General features: G+C 43.4%; 1 protein-coding gene across 3 annotated transcripts in view; it reads left to right on the top strand.

Annotated features, from left to right (window-relative positions):
• The window catches only part of DNAH5 (dynein axonemal heavy chain 5), a 319,159-nt gene that overhangs the window by 54,393 nt on the left and 248,700 nt on the right, over nucleotides 1–16,066 (top strand). For 2 of the 3 annotated variants that reach the window (XM_089312625.1, XM_089312626.1), the window contains exon 1: nucleotides 4,269–4,599. The exons of the other annotated variant lie outside the window; for it this stretch is intronic. In XM_089312625.1, coding sequence (XP_089168751.1) covers nucleotides 4,543–4,599 — 57 coding nt within the window. In that variant the 5' untranslated portion in view covers nucleotides 4,269–4,542. Of the gene's footprint in view, nucleotides 1–4,268; nucleotides 4,600–16,066 lie in introns of those variants that run through there. 3 annotated transcript variants of the gene reach the window in all.

Below are 16,066 nucleotides of genomic sequence, written 5' to 3'. Positions count from 1 at the left end.
TAAGTTTTGTTCTGTTTCTTTCCATTTGTTGTTTAACCAGAATTTGTATGTAGGAGTAGCTTATGAGTTGCAAAATGTTGGCTGGGGACAAGGGGACCTGCCTCTGCTTATTAAGCTCATTTGTTCATTTTTGGGTGACCACTGCTTTCACTTCTCTATACAGTCTTTTGTTCTTCACTCTCAGGATACTGCTTTCAATCTCTTTCCACTTCAGTCCTTCCCATACCCATCTACCAGGTGATTCTTCATTGACTCCTTACTAAAACAGCTTTCAGAGATCAATCAATCATTTTCCCCTTCATATCAGCAGCACAGGAAGCCTCCCCCCCTTCTTCCCCTTCCTTCCTTCCTTCCTTCATTCTTTTTAAGATTTTATTTATTTATTTGAGAGGCAGAGTTACAGATAGAGAGAAGGAGAGACAGAGAGAAAGGTCTTCCATCTGCTGGTTCACTCTCTAATTGGCTGTAGTGGCTGTAGCTGGCCGATCTGAAGCCATGAGCAAGGAGCTTCTTCTGGGTCTCCCACATGGGTTCAAGGGGCCCAAGAACGTGGGCCATCTTCTACTGCTTTCCCAGGCCATAGCAAAGAGCTGGATTGGAAGAGGAATAGCTGGGACTTGAACTGGTGCCCATGTGGGATGCCTGCGCCGCAGGTAGAGGCTTAACTTGTTATGCCACAGCTCTGGCCCCCAAGCAGCTTCCTTAATATTCTTATCTTGTTATTGATATTTTCCCCATGTGTCATACTCTACCTTTCCCTATGTACTTATTTGAACTTTACCCTTAAGTATTGCCTTAAATTCTGCCTTTTTCAAGAAGTTTTCTTTGATCATTAGGGCTCATAAAAGTGTTTTGTCTGACCTAAGCTATCATCAGAAGAAAGGCATACTGATGTGTTTTCTATTCACCAGGAAAGGAAGACAGCTACAGGTGAGATGAGGATGCTTGATTTGCTTAGAATTTTTGTTTTTATTTTAGCCTTTTTTTTTTGACAGGCAGAGTTAGGCAGTGAGAGAGATAGAGAGACAGAGAGAAAGGTCTTCCCTCCGTTGGTTCACTCCCCAAATGGCCATTATGGCTGGAGTTGCGCCAGTCTAAAGCCAGGATCCTAGTGCTTCCTCCTGGTCTCCCATGCGGGTGCAGGGCCCAAGCACTTGGGTCATCCTCCACTGCACTCCCTGGCCACAGCAGAGAGCTGGACTGGAAGAGGAGCGACCGGGACAGAATCCGGTGCCCCAACTGGGACTAGAACCCGGGGTGCCAGTGCCCAGGTGGAGGATTAGCCAAGTGAGCCACAACACTGGCCTGTTTTTATTTTAATTGAAAAAAATTCTTTTAGACTTAATCATAAATAAACACAATCACACATTATCCCTTGCATCCATACAATGATAAGTGCAGTGAATCAGTTAAGAAATTTCTATAGCTTCTTCAAATTTAGAGGGATTCTTCCAAGATTTGCTGGTGTTTCTTGATCTTCCCAGAAGATGTCAGTGAAGACTTAGAAAACAAACAAGACACACATTACTTCCTCAAAGGCATCCTTAAGGGTTTGTTGATTGCCATATCAAGGTGCTGCAATGGCCCCATCGCGCCACCTGGGATGACAGCTGGATCTGCACAAATGTTGGCAGTGACACGGGTGATGTGCTTGTTGCCCACTGACAGCCATTATGAGGTCATTGAATATAAAGTGAAAAGTGGAAAGGTGTGCAAGTGAGACCCGATTGAATATGGCACTTTTTCATCCCACTGACCTCATTTACCATTTTTATATACTATCCCTTATGTAAATAAAAGATTTGTATATGAGAGAAAAAGAGAGAGCGAGAGAGAGAGCGAGAGAGTGAGAGAGTGAGAGAGAGTGTTTCCATCTGCTGGTTGGGCTGGGCTGGGCTGGGCTGAAGTCAGGTCCAGGAACTCCACCCACTCCTCCTACGTGGGTGGCACTGCTGCTTCCCAAGTCCACTAGTAGGGAGCTGGACTGAGAGCAGATGAGCACTCTGATACAGGCATCCTGGATGGCAGCCTAACCTCCTACTCCATAATGCCTGTTCCTGTTGTGCCACTGTTTACAAGGCCATTGAATGGATGACTGTGTTTGCTTCTGCTGGACCTTAGTAAGATTCTTCAAGAGGGATATTCATGAAAAATGTGCAGATGGAGCTGATAAAACTTGCATCTTGGGACATACTCAGATGAAATCAGCCAGAAAACTTCCAGATAGCTCTAAACTAGGATTTGTATGTTAGATCAAGATCGTCCCTTGGGCATTTGACTCCTACATTGATGCTGCCATTAATTGTATTTGAAAGTCTTTTGTATAAAAAAAGATGGTTTTATCTTTTATTAGTTGCTTATGAGGATCCAGGAGTTTAAAATATATTTAAATCATAATCAGTATGTTGGTTATGTGGTTGTATTTCTAATGTATAACGCAAGAAACAGAACCTCTGATGTCACATAGGTAGATGAGGCCAGAGCAGCCTGGGGCTTCTTCCTTGCCCCAGGGGTTGGAATTAATCCACAGAGGCTGGAAGTCTTTGCCATTTGCTGGGAAGCCTCAGGGGAGTCATTGTTAGATTTGTCGAACTCCAGATGAATGCACCAGCATCTGTGGAACTCTTCCCTGAGTTCATTGGAAAACCCCTGCGGAAGTGGGAATGGTGCCTCAAATGCCCCATGAGAGGTGCCCATTTAAACATACCGGTGAGACGTGGTGGTGGGATGCTTTGTAGCACATCGTCTTGAGGCTGTGTGTGGGCAGGGTTCTAGGTTCTGACTGGAGTTGCAGAGCAGGGAGGGTTGGCTCACCTGGCTGTTTTCTGCTGCCAGTTCAACACCACGTGGAGGACAGGGCCGTGCGTCTGGAAACTGCCTTTGCCATTCATAATCAGAACAGAAAACTGCCACTTACCAAGGCTGGAGGTGATTTAAAAATATTCTAATTGTTGGGGCTCAAAAGATGGTACCTCCTAAATATTCCACTTTGGACTTCAAACCTGGGGAGCAGCACACGCAGGGAGAGTTTGTTCTGAAGCTCATTTGTGTGCCTTAAAGGCCCACACCTCCAGAAGACACTCAGTGTTAAAATCCTTCCCTGCGTACCTCATCCATAGGGGAGAGTGATGCAAACCTCAGGGGAAAAGCCTAGAGCTGATACCAAGGCCAAAGCTCAGAAGGACTTTGTCCCAGGCTGTTGTCTATTCTTCAGACCCATTCATCTCCTTTAAAAAAACATTTACTCTTCCTCTCAAGTTGCCTCCCCTATGAAGAGGGCATTCATGCCTCCAAAACTCATTGTGTTGCTGGGTGCTCACCTTCTTGGGCAATAAATTTATATGCTTTTCCTCCTGTTAATCTATTGCCAGTTTATTTCTTGGAATCAAATACTGAAACTCCAGAAGTCCTTTGCTCTTAAACCATAAACAAACTCTAACTTCCTATACTGTTATTTTCTGATCAAATTATATTCAAGTCTAAATGTTGCTTTTATATTAATATGGAGGTCATACCTAGCACTGGTTGTTGAGCAGATAAACTTCCAAGTTCAAATACCAAGTCATCACCCTTGGTTTTCACATTGGTCTCTGGTGAAGTTGAACTGCAGGATATTGCCAGGATGAGTTCTTAATTCCCTGACTATTCTCGGATGACCTGCTAGGACCTTGAATTCCAAGGACTAAATCTTGGCTCCAACAATTCTAACCTGAAATGCTTTTGCTCATCTTGATGAGAGAAATCCTATGTGAACAATCTCTTAAAGCACTTGGCAGTGTTTCCTTATCACATTGTCACAGTAAGAATGATCAACATGTTTAGCCACATAGAATAAATCACCTTGGTTTATGTGTATGTGCAACTGAGTGAGCCACAAGTAATTTATGGACATCGTTTGCTATTTGCATATAGAATAGGCTTCTTGTTCTTTCCAGAAGAGAAAATGGCTCCTTTGGGTCACAATTAGCCTCTCTGACAATTAGTCACAATTAGTCACAATGCTGGCAGTTAATCATGCACACAAAGTTGTTGAGACAGAGATTGAATTTCTTCACTTGAGCAAGACATCTAAAGCTGTGGATTCTTTGCTATTTTGATATAAAATTTCTCATTGTTCAAAGAAATTCTTTAAAAATGGTCTCTGTTGACTTAAAGCTTACTGTTGGACAGCATATAGCATTACATTGAGGCTGTGTTGCAACCTAGCAGTGACAATGCTTTTCCTGGTTGATAAACATGACTAAGAGGCAGTAATAGTACATAAACAGTATTTCCCTAACAACCTGAGGCTTTGGAATAGAGCAGAGGCCCGAGGACAGAGACTCTGGAAGGAACATTTGAGTAGCAGAGGGGCACTTTTCATTTTTATTTCATGAATGAGGCCAATAATACATGCAAATTAGAAACACAAACGTAGATTCTGGGCCTCCGGAGCTCTTTGCATTTGGAAGCCTGTTGGGTGATGACTAGATCTCCAAGAGTAAGAAGACTCTTCGGGAAGAGTGGGCTGTGGCCAGCCCATGAACTGGACAGGTTGCTGTGATGTTTAGGATCGGAAGGAGACAGCTCTGGAAGCAGAGTGTCACCCGTGTTTTAACGGTAAGGAGCTGTTGTCTGTAAAATTGCACACGTGTTTCGTGTTAGCATTGCTCATACCTGACTGGGTGAAGACCCAGGGAGTAAAGTTCACAGTTTTGATGGATTTGTGAGAGACATATTTGTTTTCTAAGTTTTGGATGATGTGTAAGCTACATGCTGATGCTTCAAACTCTTCTCGCTGCATCTTCTGGGAGGAGACTCGCCTGGGGCAGACACGCATTCCGGTGGTTGGGCACTGGGTAGTCTTTCACACCTGTAAAGTTTAATGGTGATTACAGAGAAGGCTGAGTCCAGGCTGCGTGCTTCCTGTGCTGTTTGCAATCAGCCCTGCCCCTTCCATATACCTTGAAATGAGGTCAGAGACAGTGAGATGCAAGGCTGTGCCTTTGGAAGTCACACTGAAGAATGAGCTTTCTAGCTCAGGGCCCAGCTCAGCCGCTTTTTGTTGTACAAATACAAAGACAGGGATCTGAAACTTCTCCCACAGCCAATTAATGTCAGAAGAAAATGGAGCCTTCTCCAGGCCTCCATTCTCAACATGAACCCATTCTTCATATGGGGCTTGATCACCCTGTCCTTACAGATCCCCACTAGCCCAGGTCATAATATATAGCCTTTTGTCTTGCCACAAAAGAGCAGAAATGCTGTATCTGCATCTTTTACGTTCTCTCTCCTGCACTGCCCGCCCTTCTCAGATTTTGATACCTGCTTCCCAGGTGGACATCTTCCAGCAACACATGCTCAGTGCAAGTGTTGCTTCCTCTGATAAGCACTCCTGATACTGTCAGGAAGGAGGAGGTGGGAGCTTCCCCCTGTATGCTCAGTACATTGCTTGTTTGTCTCACAGAGTCCTTGTCTTGCACTGTTGAGCAGTGACATGTGTCTACATCTCTCTTTCTCTCATTGCATTTTGATTCCTGGAAGGCAGGGACAACACCATCTCTGCTGTTTTAAAATTTAATTGGTGAATAATTTATATGTTTTGGGGCTATGATGTGATGTTTGATATATGTGTACATTAAGGAATGAGCCAATCAAGCAAATTAGCACCCATCATTTCACACGCACATCATTTCTTTGTGCCGAGCTCCATTTTTAAATAGTCTTAAAGTTTGGTACATAATACACCTTAACATGTGCTTGCAGAATAAATGGAATGGGTTAAACTTTTCATATCTGAAAATTTTTTCTGTACCTCACTACCAAGTCTAAAACATTATAATTGACTAAAAATATTAGGTATTAATAATAAATTATTCTGTGGTATGAGCAACTTTTTAAATTAAGTTTTGATATTTTATTTGTATATTTAGGATACTGGTTCTATAACTCTGGTGAAGTATACATTAACAGAATACTTAATATTGCAATGTATTGTATAAGTGATTACACATTTTCTATTTAGTGCACTGATATTATTTACTGTATAATAATATTGTAATAGAAAATAACCAATGGGGAAGATTCAAAAAATGTTTGAAGTAAGAACTTTAAGTCTGTATTCATTTAACCTTGGTCTGGAATTGTTACTGTAATGATGCTATTTTATAATTAGGTTACCTTAATCTAATACTTGATTTTACCTAGAATATCCATGCTAATAACAAGCAAATGTCTCTTGAGTTCTATGGGTTTAGAAAAGTCAAGCCATATATTCTCTCTCTTGTATAATGAACACAAATAGTTTTCAATAAAAAGTTGTGAAATAATTCTATATATATCCATTCACTTATTTGCAAAAATGTGATCCACATCTGACTCTGCCTCTTTCTTCTTTTCTCATTAAAATATGCTAGTACCAAGTTACAAGTGTATCCTGGATATAAATTCCAGACTTGTGGATTCTGTTTTTATTTCATTCCCTAAAATGAAACAAATATATGTTAGCTGGTTTTGTTGACTTGAAGAAAAAGAAACAACTTGAAAGACAGGTATCTGGTAGTATTTTTCACTGTTAAATCCACCTATTTTCCAACTTGGCTTGATATAGAACATCCCCAAAATTGATTCAAGGATGGCTATAGAACCCCCAAAACTGAGTTTCCTCACTGGTTCACAGAGAGCAAGTCGTTGACACAAGGGTGGTGAACGAAAGGAGGTGTTTACTGACAAGCGCAGAGCAAAGAGCCTGGCAGCTGTCCCTTAACTGCCAGGTTCCCAGAGGGGTTGGGGTATAGTATGGGTTCATACAGATTGAAGTTGGGATGAGAGATGTGTGTTCAGCTCGTGCTCAAGTCTCTGGCTGGTCTGCAGTCTTTGTGGCCCTTTCTTCGATTGGTTGGTGATAATGTATCCTTTAGGAGATTCTGATAATGGTGAAGTGGGATGGACAGATTTTTCCATGGAGAGTCATGTCCTCCAGGGTCTGGCTATGGCATGACAACGTGGTCATCTTTGGGCATTCACTTCTTCAGGCTCAAGAATGCTCACCTGGGCATTAACAAGCAGCACCTATGCTCTCCCCGCTTCCCAGTTACATTCTAGAGCCATTCACCTTCCAATGCTTCAAGGAAATTGTTTTGGCCTCTTCTGAGTGAAACATGCCCTAGGGCCTAGGGTCTACATGCAGGTGGTAGTTATTTTTGTTTGGGGCCTAGGGTTCCTGGAAAAGAAACCCCTCAAGAAAAGACTGAACTTCAAGGTGATCAGGGACCTTGTAAGGCCAGCTATACTATTCCCTCAATTCAGTGAGCTAATAAGGGGCTGATTTACGATCATAAAAACCAGACAAGGACACTCTAAGAAAGGGAGGCTGGGACCTGATGGTCTGTAGCGTCTGCATTCAAGGCGCTGTAGAAAGGTTACCTGCTGCTACATGGGGTGTGTATCATTCGTGTTCTATACTGCGTGAGTCTATGCGGGGAATGCTGCTGTTCATGAAATTTTTGGTTGAGCCCAGGTTTCTCTTGGGAATGGGGGCAATAGGGGAAGAGAGAGGGCATAGCTCTGGGGTTAGCACAGGTCCTGCCATGCTGAAAAGCTCTGCAGGGGGCAGCCATGGTTTCCAGCACCTTTGCTCTCCTATTATCTTTTGAAAGCAGAAAGGATGTCTGTTTTGTTACACTCTGGTGAAAACAGCCAAACCGGTCTTAAACTCTCCTGTCAATCAGGCCCAGACCTGTTTGGCCTGGTGAGCATGTTTCACTCAGAAGAGGCCAAAACAATTTCCTTGAAGCATTGGAAGGTGAATGGCTCTAGAATGTAACTGGGAAGCGGGGAGAGCATAGGTGCTGCTTGTTAATGCCCAGGTGAGCATTCTTGAGCCTGAAGAAGTGAATGCCCAAAGATGACCACATTGTCATGCCATAGCCAGACCCTGGAGGACATGACTCTCCATGGAAAAATGTGTCCATCCCACACGCATCTTGTCAGTGCCTACTTTGTGCCAAGTGCTCTGCTATGAGACATGGCAGAGAAGAGAGAAAGTTAGAGCTGAACTCGTTTTTTCTTTGAATTTTTGCACTGCAGTAAGGAGACAACAAAAGAGGTACAGAGCTAGAGTGACTTACAGCCTTGTTTTGTGGGGGTACACTGGTGGTCCTCAAGATAGACTGATTCCAGGTTCTCATCTCAGCTTGAGAAGAATTGAAAGCAGAGACATGAAGTACAAGAATGAGAGCAGGATTTATTTAAGGAGATAGTGTATACTCAAGACAGGAGTGTGGGCAGCTCATAGGGAGAATGGCTCCTATGAGAATAGTGTACACCCCAGTTCAGCTACCTCCTTTATTGGGTAGGGGGTGGTGCCCTAATTAATACAGAAGGGGTGGAGTTTTGGTGGAGTTCAGGGTATGTGATGAACATCTCCACATGGAGCTTAGCTTACACTTGTTCATCATGGTGTCTTCATGGTGGAAGAGGCTCAGATGCATTATGGGAAATTGGGTATACTGAATTGGCAATCGAGAGGATGGAGTTTTGTTTTTTTTTTTGTGGTGCAGGGCTAAGACACAGAGACTGCTGGAAACCTCTCAGCTCTGTTGCCTAATTCTCTGCCTCACTCTTATCACTTGAACCTACTCTATTAGGGTCTCCTCTCAAGGGAGAGCCTGATATTTACCATCCGCAATCAGTTCATAAAAATGACTTCACTTTGATTGTTGATTTCAGGCTGAGATGCTCATCTGAGTTGTCCGTGGACCTAAGGGATCCATTTGCTTGGGGGGTGTCTGCAGATGATCAGCCTCAAGTGGAGCTGCTTGGAAGAAAGTTTATTGACTTATGACAAGTAAAGGAGACTATGGGAAAGGAAAGTTCTCTAAAGAGACTGCCTCCCTGAGAAGTAGTTTGCCAGGGTTTTTATAGCAAGGGTTAGGAGAGTATCAGGGATGTAGAAAGGGACCGGGGCAGCAGCAAGGCCCTTCCTTCTTAAGCAACTCACATTTTCATGCTTAGTGTGTTCAGAGGCCTGACTCAGGCTGGTCTCTCGCAGTTTTGCTTGTCATGCTGGCCCGGAGTACAGTGTTGGAAGGTATATTTTCCTGGCACATCTGAAAAACAAGCTCCAGCAGTCAGTTGTTTCAGAATATCTGCCACTGTTCCCATGTCCCTCTTTTGCCTAAATCCTACATTTTTGGTTATAGAATAGTCAGGGGAGCTTTGGAGAAATGCCAGTGCTTGGTGCCCACTCTCAACCAGATAATACAAACCTTCTTGGGGATAGGAGGTCAGGCATTGGTTCTTTAACATTCCAGGTGATTCTAATGAGCAGCAGCTTTGTTAGTTTATTGTATGAAAGAGGGAAGTTTTGGAGAGTCACCCTATGCCACAGGTGAAGGTGCTTCAAAATGTTTGTGGAAATGGACTGAAAAGATTTAGGGTTGGGAGTTTGGCTTAGTGATTAAGCCACTGGTCAGGATACCTTGTAGGGCCACCACAAAACACACCATATACCATAGTTAGAGGAAAGGTTTATTGTCAGGTGGGGGAAGCCTGATGGACTGAGGGAGAGGGCAAGAGAGTTAAGGGGGGGGGGTCGAGAGAGAGAGAGAGAGAGAGTGAGATCCAGAGAGAGCACGTGTGCAGGAAGCAGGTCCTATTATACCTTTGCAGGGGGTAGGTAAATAGGAGCAGCAAATTCTATTAGGGTGGGGGTGGATCTGATACCTGTGGTTGGGCCATTTGGTAACCTGGCCTCTAGCAATGGCAGCGGGGGCTAGAGCCAAGGATGCTGTCTGGGGCATAGATTGCACCACAGATAAGACTGTACCATTTTACTAGCACACCTACATCCTACATTGAAGTGTCTGGGTTCACAAATTGGCTGCTACTCTTAACTGTTCCTGCTGACGCACAGCCTAGGAGGCAGCAGGTGATGTGGCCTCAACTAATTGGGTCCCTGCCACCCATGTGGGAGACTTAGTTTAAGTTCTTGGCTCTGGGCTCTAAACTGACCCACTTGGGCTGTTGTGGAGTCAACTAGCAGAAGAGAGCTTTATCTTTCTCTGTCTTTCAAGTAGAAAATGGTTATTTTGGTGCAAAAATTTTTGAACTATGTGCAGTTTTTTCCTAATACAGATATGAGGGGGATTTTTCAGAAAGTTCATGGAAAATTGAAATTATGAAAAAACTGCACAGAATGCCATTTTTTTGCACTAGCATAAATTTATCTAATTCTACTTCCTATGAATATTTTGAAGTATCCTTGTATAATGTGAATGGTGACATTATATTTTGTTAAGAGTATGGGTAAAAGTCACTTGAATTAAAGGCCCCTGCTGCCAAAGGGAACTCTTGGAACTGTACAAGAAATATTTCTGATTTTGGGTTGGAATCACTGTGAGGTTTGAAGAAAGACTGTCTGTGAAGACCCTTTAAGTGTCATTTCAAGCCCAGCAATTTGGTGGGCAGACAGTGTAGAGGAAATGCGGCTGCAACCAGCGACAAAGAAAGAAAAGCAGATCCCTCCACCCCAACACAATCCTTGAAAAGTGGCTGCTTGCTATTAACTAGTGAAACAGCTGCCCACTGGTATCTTGTCCAGGGAGGGAAGATGTCCTAAGCTCTGCTTCTGTCAACTCCAGTCATAAATCTGTCCTATAAATCTGCCCCTGGTATCTCTCCTACAAACATACCAGACCCCCCGGCCATTGAAAGTGTGGTCCTAAGGCACACAGGCTGCAATTTAAACCCACCAATGCTGGAACAGTTAAGGTATGATGCTGATGAACCTATAAACATTGTGCGAAACTTGGGATTGTTGCTCAGTCCTCAGGAAATGATTCCAGGGAGCCCGCTGGCGTTAATAAACTGCTTGGATCTTCCGCTGTCTCTTGTGCCTGTTTGAATGAAGGGATTTTTCCTACCCCAGGTTTCTGTAACAACAGCAGACTGGAAGTTAGACTTTGGATGATGGAATGTTCAGGGAAGAGAGGTTATAGTGAGGGGAATACACTTATGGTAGGTTTTGGGCTGGTTGGATGAAAAATTCACATGCAGTACCTGGTAAACAGAATCTTGTTTGCCTGAGGAAAATGACAGATAAGGGAGTTAGTATTTAGTGAGACTTAGGGGCCCTGAAAATTCCAGTAAAAATGTACAAGAGTCTAAATCTTATTCCCACATGCAGTGGAGGGAGAGTGAAGCTCCCATTACACAAAGGAGGGCATAGAGGTGCCACCTGCTGCAGCGGGACTAGCCAGCCTCCAGCCTCTTTCCCTTTAGAAGTGCTCTCAATTCAGGAAGGAGGCCCTCCCCGCGGAGAGATGGGAGGAAAAGGGAACAGGAGAAGGCAAGGCTCCAGGGCACAGCAAGGAGTGGGAATTCTGCACCATAGTTCTCCCAGCCAGTTGAAGAAAGGTGAAGGATGGGCCCAGGAGCCTCCTCCCAGGGCAGCCTCCTTCTCTTGGAGAGATGGGGAGAAGGGAAATGGGTTCTGTGGGGGTTAAAAGAGAAAAGCTGGAAACCATGGAAATGGGATTAACTTGTTCAGAGTGCTTTAAATGGAAATGAGTAAGAGAACTGCTTCTCTCAGTTTCTATAATTTAACACATTTAAGTGGGATGTAAACTAAGTGAATTGAGTTATATTCACTGTAAATTAGAAAAGAACTGTAATTCCTTGTAGTGGTCCTTGCTGAGTCACTATAGCATCAAAGGCCCAGGAACCTATTGACTTAAAACTGGATTTGCAATCTTGGATGTACATTGATCTAGAAGGATTTATTCCAGCACTTAATAACTCAGTTGCTTGAGAGTGACATTTCAGATGACTCATCTGTTAATGGTGAGACTCAGTTGGTACCCATTTTGTTTTACTGCTCAGGAGAGATGATAGATTAGGCTATATACATGGAAGACAAGCAAACAATGACTAGCAGAGCTATAGTTAGCAAAACAGCCAGGATTAATAGCACAAAATGTACCCCTCAGGAGGGTTTGAGAATAGTGTTTCTGCACAAAGAGGCTTTTGGACCTAATATCCCCACCCTCTATCCACTTCTATCCAATGGGGTTAGTGAGGGTGGGTTTGGGTCTGGGTCAAAGGCAAACTTGACTTGTCAAGAAGGCAGAGCTTTTTAAGGGTAGAGCGAGCTTAAGCAGTTGTACAGTTAAAAAGATCATAATTACTAAGTTGTATTTCATCTAAATTTTGATGTCTAGGGTCAAATCCTTGGTGATGCCAGGATCCAGAACTGAATCAGATCTTCCAATGTGGGTGACAGGTACCCAACTACTGTAGCTATTATCTGCTGCCTGCCAGGGTGCACATTAGCAGGAAGCTGGCATTTGGAGCAGAGATGGGAGTTGATATGGGATGTGGGCATCTCCACCTCTAGTCCAACTGTGTGCCTTGGGCATGCTATTTTAATTCAAGTGCTGATTGATTTACTATTATCTTGAGACCTCATGCAGTTTAGTCTTCACAACCACTGGTCAAGTTCAGACTTTTATCTCCATTTCTACAAGGTCTCCTCTATATTGGGGCTTATGAACCTATAACCAAAATAAGAGACCAATGGATGGTGTGAGTACTTTATACAGAGTATGTATATAGAAGTCTGCATGGGGTCCTGTGCTGTGGTGTAGTAGGTAAAGCTGCTGCCTGCAGTGCTGGCATCCCATATGACCACTGGTTCGAGTCCTGGCTGCTTCACTTTTTTTTTTTTTTTGACAGGCAGAGTGGACAGTGAGAGAGAGAGAGACAGAGAGAAAGGTCTTCCTTTTGCCGTTGGTTCACCCTCCAATGGCTGCCGCGGCCGGTGCGCTGCGGCCGTCGCACCACGCTGATCCGATGGCAGGAGCCAGGTTCTTATCCTGGTCTCCCATGGGGTGCAGGGCCCAAGTACTTGGGCCATCCTCCACTGCACTCCCTGCCCACAGCAGAGGGCTGGCCTGGAAGAGGGGCAACCGGGACAGAATCTGGCACCCCGACAGGGACTAGAACCTGGTGTGCCGGCGCCGCAAGGTGGAGCATTAGCCTAGTGAGTCGCGGCGCCGGCCTGCTTCACTTCTGATGTAGCTCTCTGCTATGGCCTGGGAAGGCTGTAGAAGATGGCCCAAGTCCTTGGGCTCTTGCACCCACATTGGAGACCCAGAGGAAGCTCTTGGCTCCTGGTTTCAGATTGGTGCAGCTCCAGCCGTTGTGGCCATTTGGAGACTGAACCAGCAGATGGAAGACCTCTGTCTCTCTCTGCCTCTGCTTCTCTGTAACTCTGCCTTTCAAATAAATAAATAAATCTTAAAGAAAAAAAGAAAGTCTGCATGGACTTTGGTTATGCAGTGTTAAAGATTAGTATTTTTAAAAACTTGGATGGATGGATTGATTTTGAGAAAAAGTCTTAGAACCTTTGGAAAGTACATAGTGTTGGGATCTTTATTTGGATTTGTATTTTAGAATCTCATCTATTTTAGTTTTTGAACACATGATAATTAGCCCGCATGTTAGAGGAGGAATGGACATTAGCTGTCACCTGGTCCAACTTCAGAATTGGAGTTGAGAGAACTGAAACATAGGTTAAATGACAGTTGCAAGGTCATGTAATTAGTGGCAGACCTGGGATTAGAACCTGCCACCCACTCTATATTCAGTGCTCCTTTCTTAGTGGGACATTTGCCATACCTGGGAAGCAGTGTTCATTTCCTGTTAGGCAGCACATTATCCACTTTCCTATCCCAAAGAGTTAAGAATACATGTTTTCAGAAACTACAGAAATGCTTTAATACTGCTCAAGGTTTTCTTGAGCACTCAAGAGGTTTCTGGCCATACTCCCCACCCTGTATGTTGGTGCTTACTTATGCAACACACAGCAGTCTTAAGACTTGGGAAGAAAAATCATTTCATAGTTTATTTCCTGCCTTCTTAATCCCATTCTGCTTTTACTCTTCAAGTGTCCTGGACATTCCCAAGGCCAGGTGGATATGCCAGCCCCAGAGAGGCAGTCACCTGAGTGCCCGTAGCTGTAGTTGCCTAGCAACCACAATGCTTCAGGATCAGGCTTATGGACTGACAGTGCACTGATCTGATCACTAAATATTTGTTTGACATTGTTGGCTCTTTATGGTAGTGAAAAACAAATAAAAAATCTCATTGTACTGGGATACCTTTGTGTGAGGAACTGAAAGTTGAGATTGATAAACATCATGGTCTTTCTTCTACATGGCAGGAGGGTTTACTTTATACTACTTGTTTTTAGAAGATAGAATGATCAGTTTAGGTAAGAATATAGTGAACTCAACATGCTTTTAAAAATAGTTTTTGAGAACATTTACTTAAAAATGCTGATGATTTTCTTTGCATGCCTAAAACTGTTTTGAAAGTTTTTTTCCCCTCTGTGATATTTAAGTAAAATAGAATAACCATATCCTATTTTTGGGACCAGTCTCCCCTTTCCTCCATTTGAATATTTTCTCCCCTTGGGAATCTTTTAAAGTTGAATCATAGAGTAATGTATTGCCATAGCAGAATCTTCTTTAAATTTTGTCTTTTTTAGGACTCTGGTTGCCTTACCTCTCAAGTCTTGTGTCTCACTACTTCGTTGGTTTCTTTTAGGTTTTGAGCATTTGCTTTCTCTTTCTTTTGCAGAATTCCTCCATCCCCTGGTTGACCCCTGTGTTCTCAAGCTGTTAAGACTTTTAGTGCAAGCTCAGAGAGATCACTTTGAGAAAAGGCTTTTATTTTCCCCTGCCAGGAAGGGAGAAAACAGTTTAGAACAGCAGGGCATCTTTATTCTTTTGGTGACATTTGAAAATATTTACATTTACAGTGATTTGATGCTTATGAAATGTATATGTTGGGTCATGACCTGTGTTCCTTTTAAGAGAGAAATAGTAAGAAAATGGGTATACTGTTTATTTTTTAAATCTTAATCATCTCCCCAACAACTGAATTGCCTCTCAGGTAGTCCTTCAGTTTCAGAGAAATGAACTTAAGTTAAACAAGATTAGCAACGACCCTTCAATCACACTGAAATCCCCAACTTTTTCATCCTTACTTCTTTGTGATACTTATTTATTTTAAGAATCCTCTCCTGCCTCTAAAGTTTCTTCTGTCTACTTGTACCACCTTCTTTTTCTTTAGAGTCAAGTTTTTGGAAAAAGTAGTTTGTATTTAGTATCTTTATATTTATGTTTTTCCAATCTTTTAAAAAACATTTATTTGAAAAGCTGAGTGATGAAGAGAGAGGGAGAGACAAGGAGAGAGGTCTTCTATCTGCTGGTTCACTCCCCAACTGCCCATAACATTTGGGGCTGAGTCAGTTCAAAGTTAGGAGCCAGGAGCTCCATCTGGGTCTCCCATGTGGGTGCAAGGAACCTAAGACCTTGAGTCATTTTCTACTGTATTGAGGGAAGATGGAGTGGAAACAAAGGAGCAGGGACTTGGACTGGCACTGTGATACGGGGTTCAGGCATTCCAAGTGGTGGCTTAATCCACTATACCACATTGCCTGCCCATCCAATCATTCCTTATTCAAGTCTGAATTCATTTGCATCCTGTCCAACAAATGACTTTATTCTAAACAGATTATTATCTATTGCTGTGTAACAAAATATACCAAAAAAGGTAAGAACCTAAAGCAACAGCCATCATCTTTTATCTCTCTTGATTCTGTGGGTGACTGGACTCAGCTAGGTGGTTCTGCTGCTGGCTGGCATTGACTGAACTGTTTACATTGATCAGAATGTCCAAGATGGCTTACATATGTGGCTGAAAGTTGGTGTGTCAGCTAGGAGGTCAGCTGAAACTATTGCCTAGAATGTCTTGGTTTTCATTCATGTGGTCTCTTCATATGGCTTAGACTTACAGGATGGTGGCTGAGTGTCGCTCCCCCTCTTCATGGAGGAACGACACTAAACCCTGCCTAGGCTTCCTATCCGAGTCACGGCACCATTATGTCGCTCCCCCTCTTCATGGAGGAGCAATACAGGACCCTGCGTTGTTCTTTTATCTGCTCGGCCCTCCCTGGGTTTGCTGCTGGTTCTTCCCGGGTTGGCTACCGATCCTTCCACCTCCGTGGAAGGGCGGTTCC

The sequence above is a fragment of the Oryctolagus cuniculus genome, chromosome 14 (genome assembly GCF_051225735.1).
Source record: "Oryctolagus cuniculus isolate XC-2025 breed Fujian yellow rabbit chromosome 14, ASM5122573v1, whole genome shotgun sequence".
In the NCBI taxonomy this organism is placed as follows: Eukaryota; Metazoa; Chordata; class Mammalia; order Lagomorpha; family Leporidae; genus Oryctolagus; species Oryctolagus cuniculus.
This window is presented reverse-complemented; position numbering and strand designations above follow the sequence as displayed.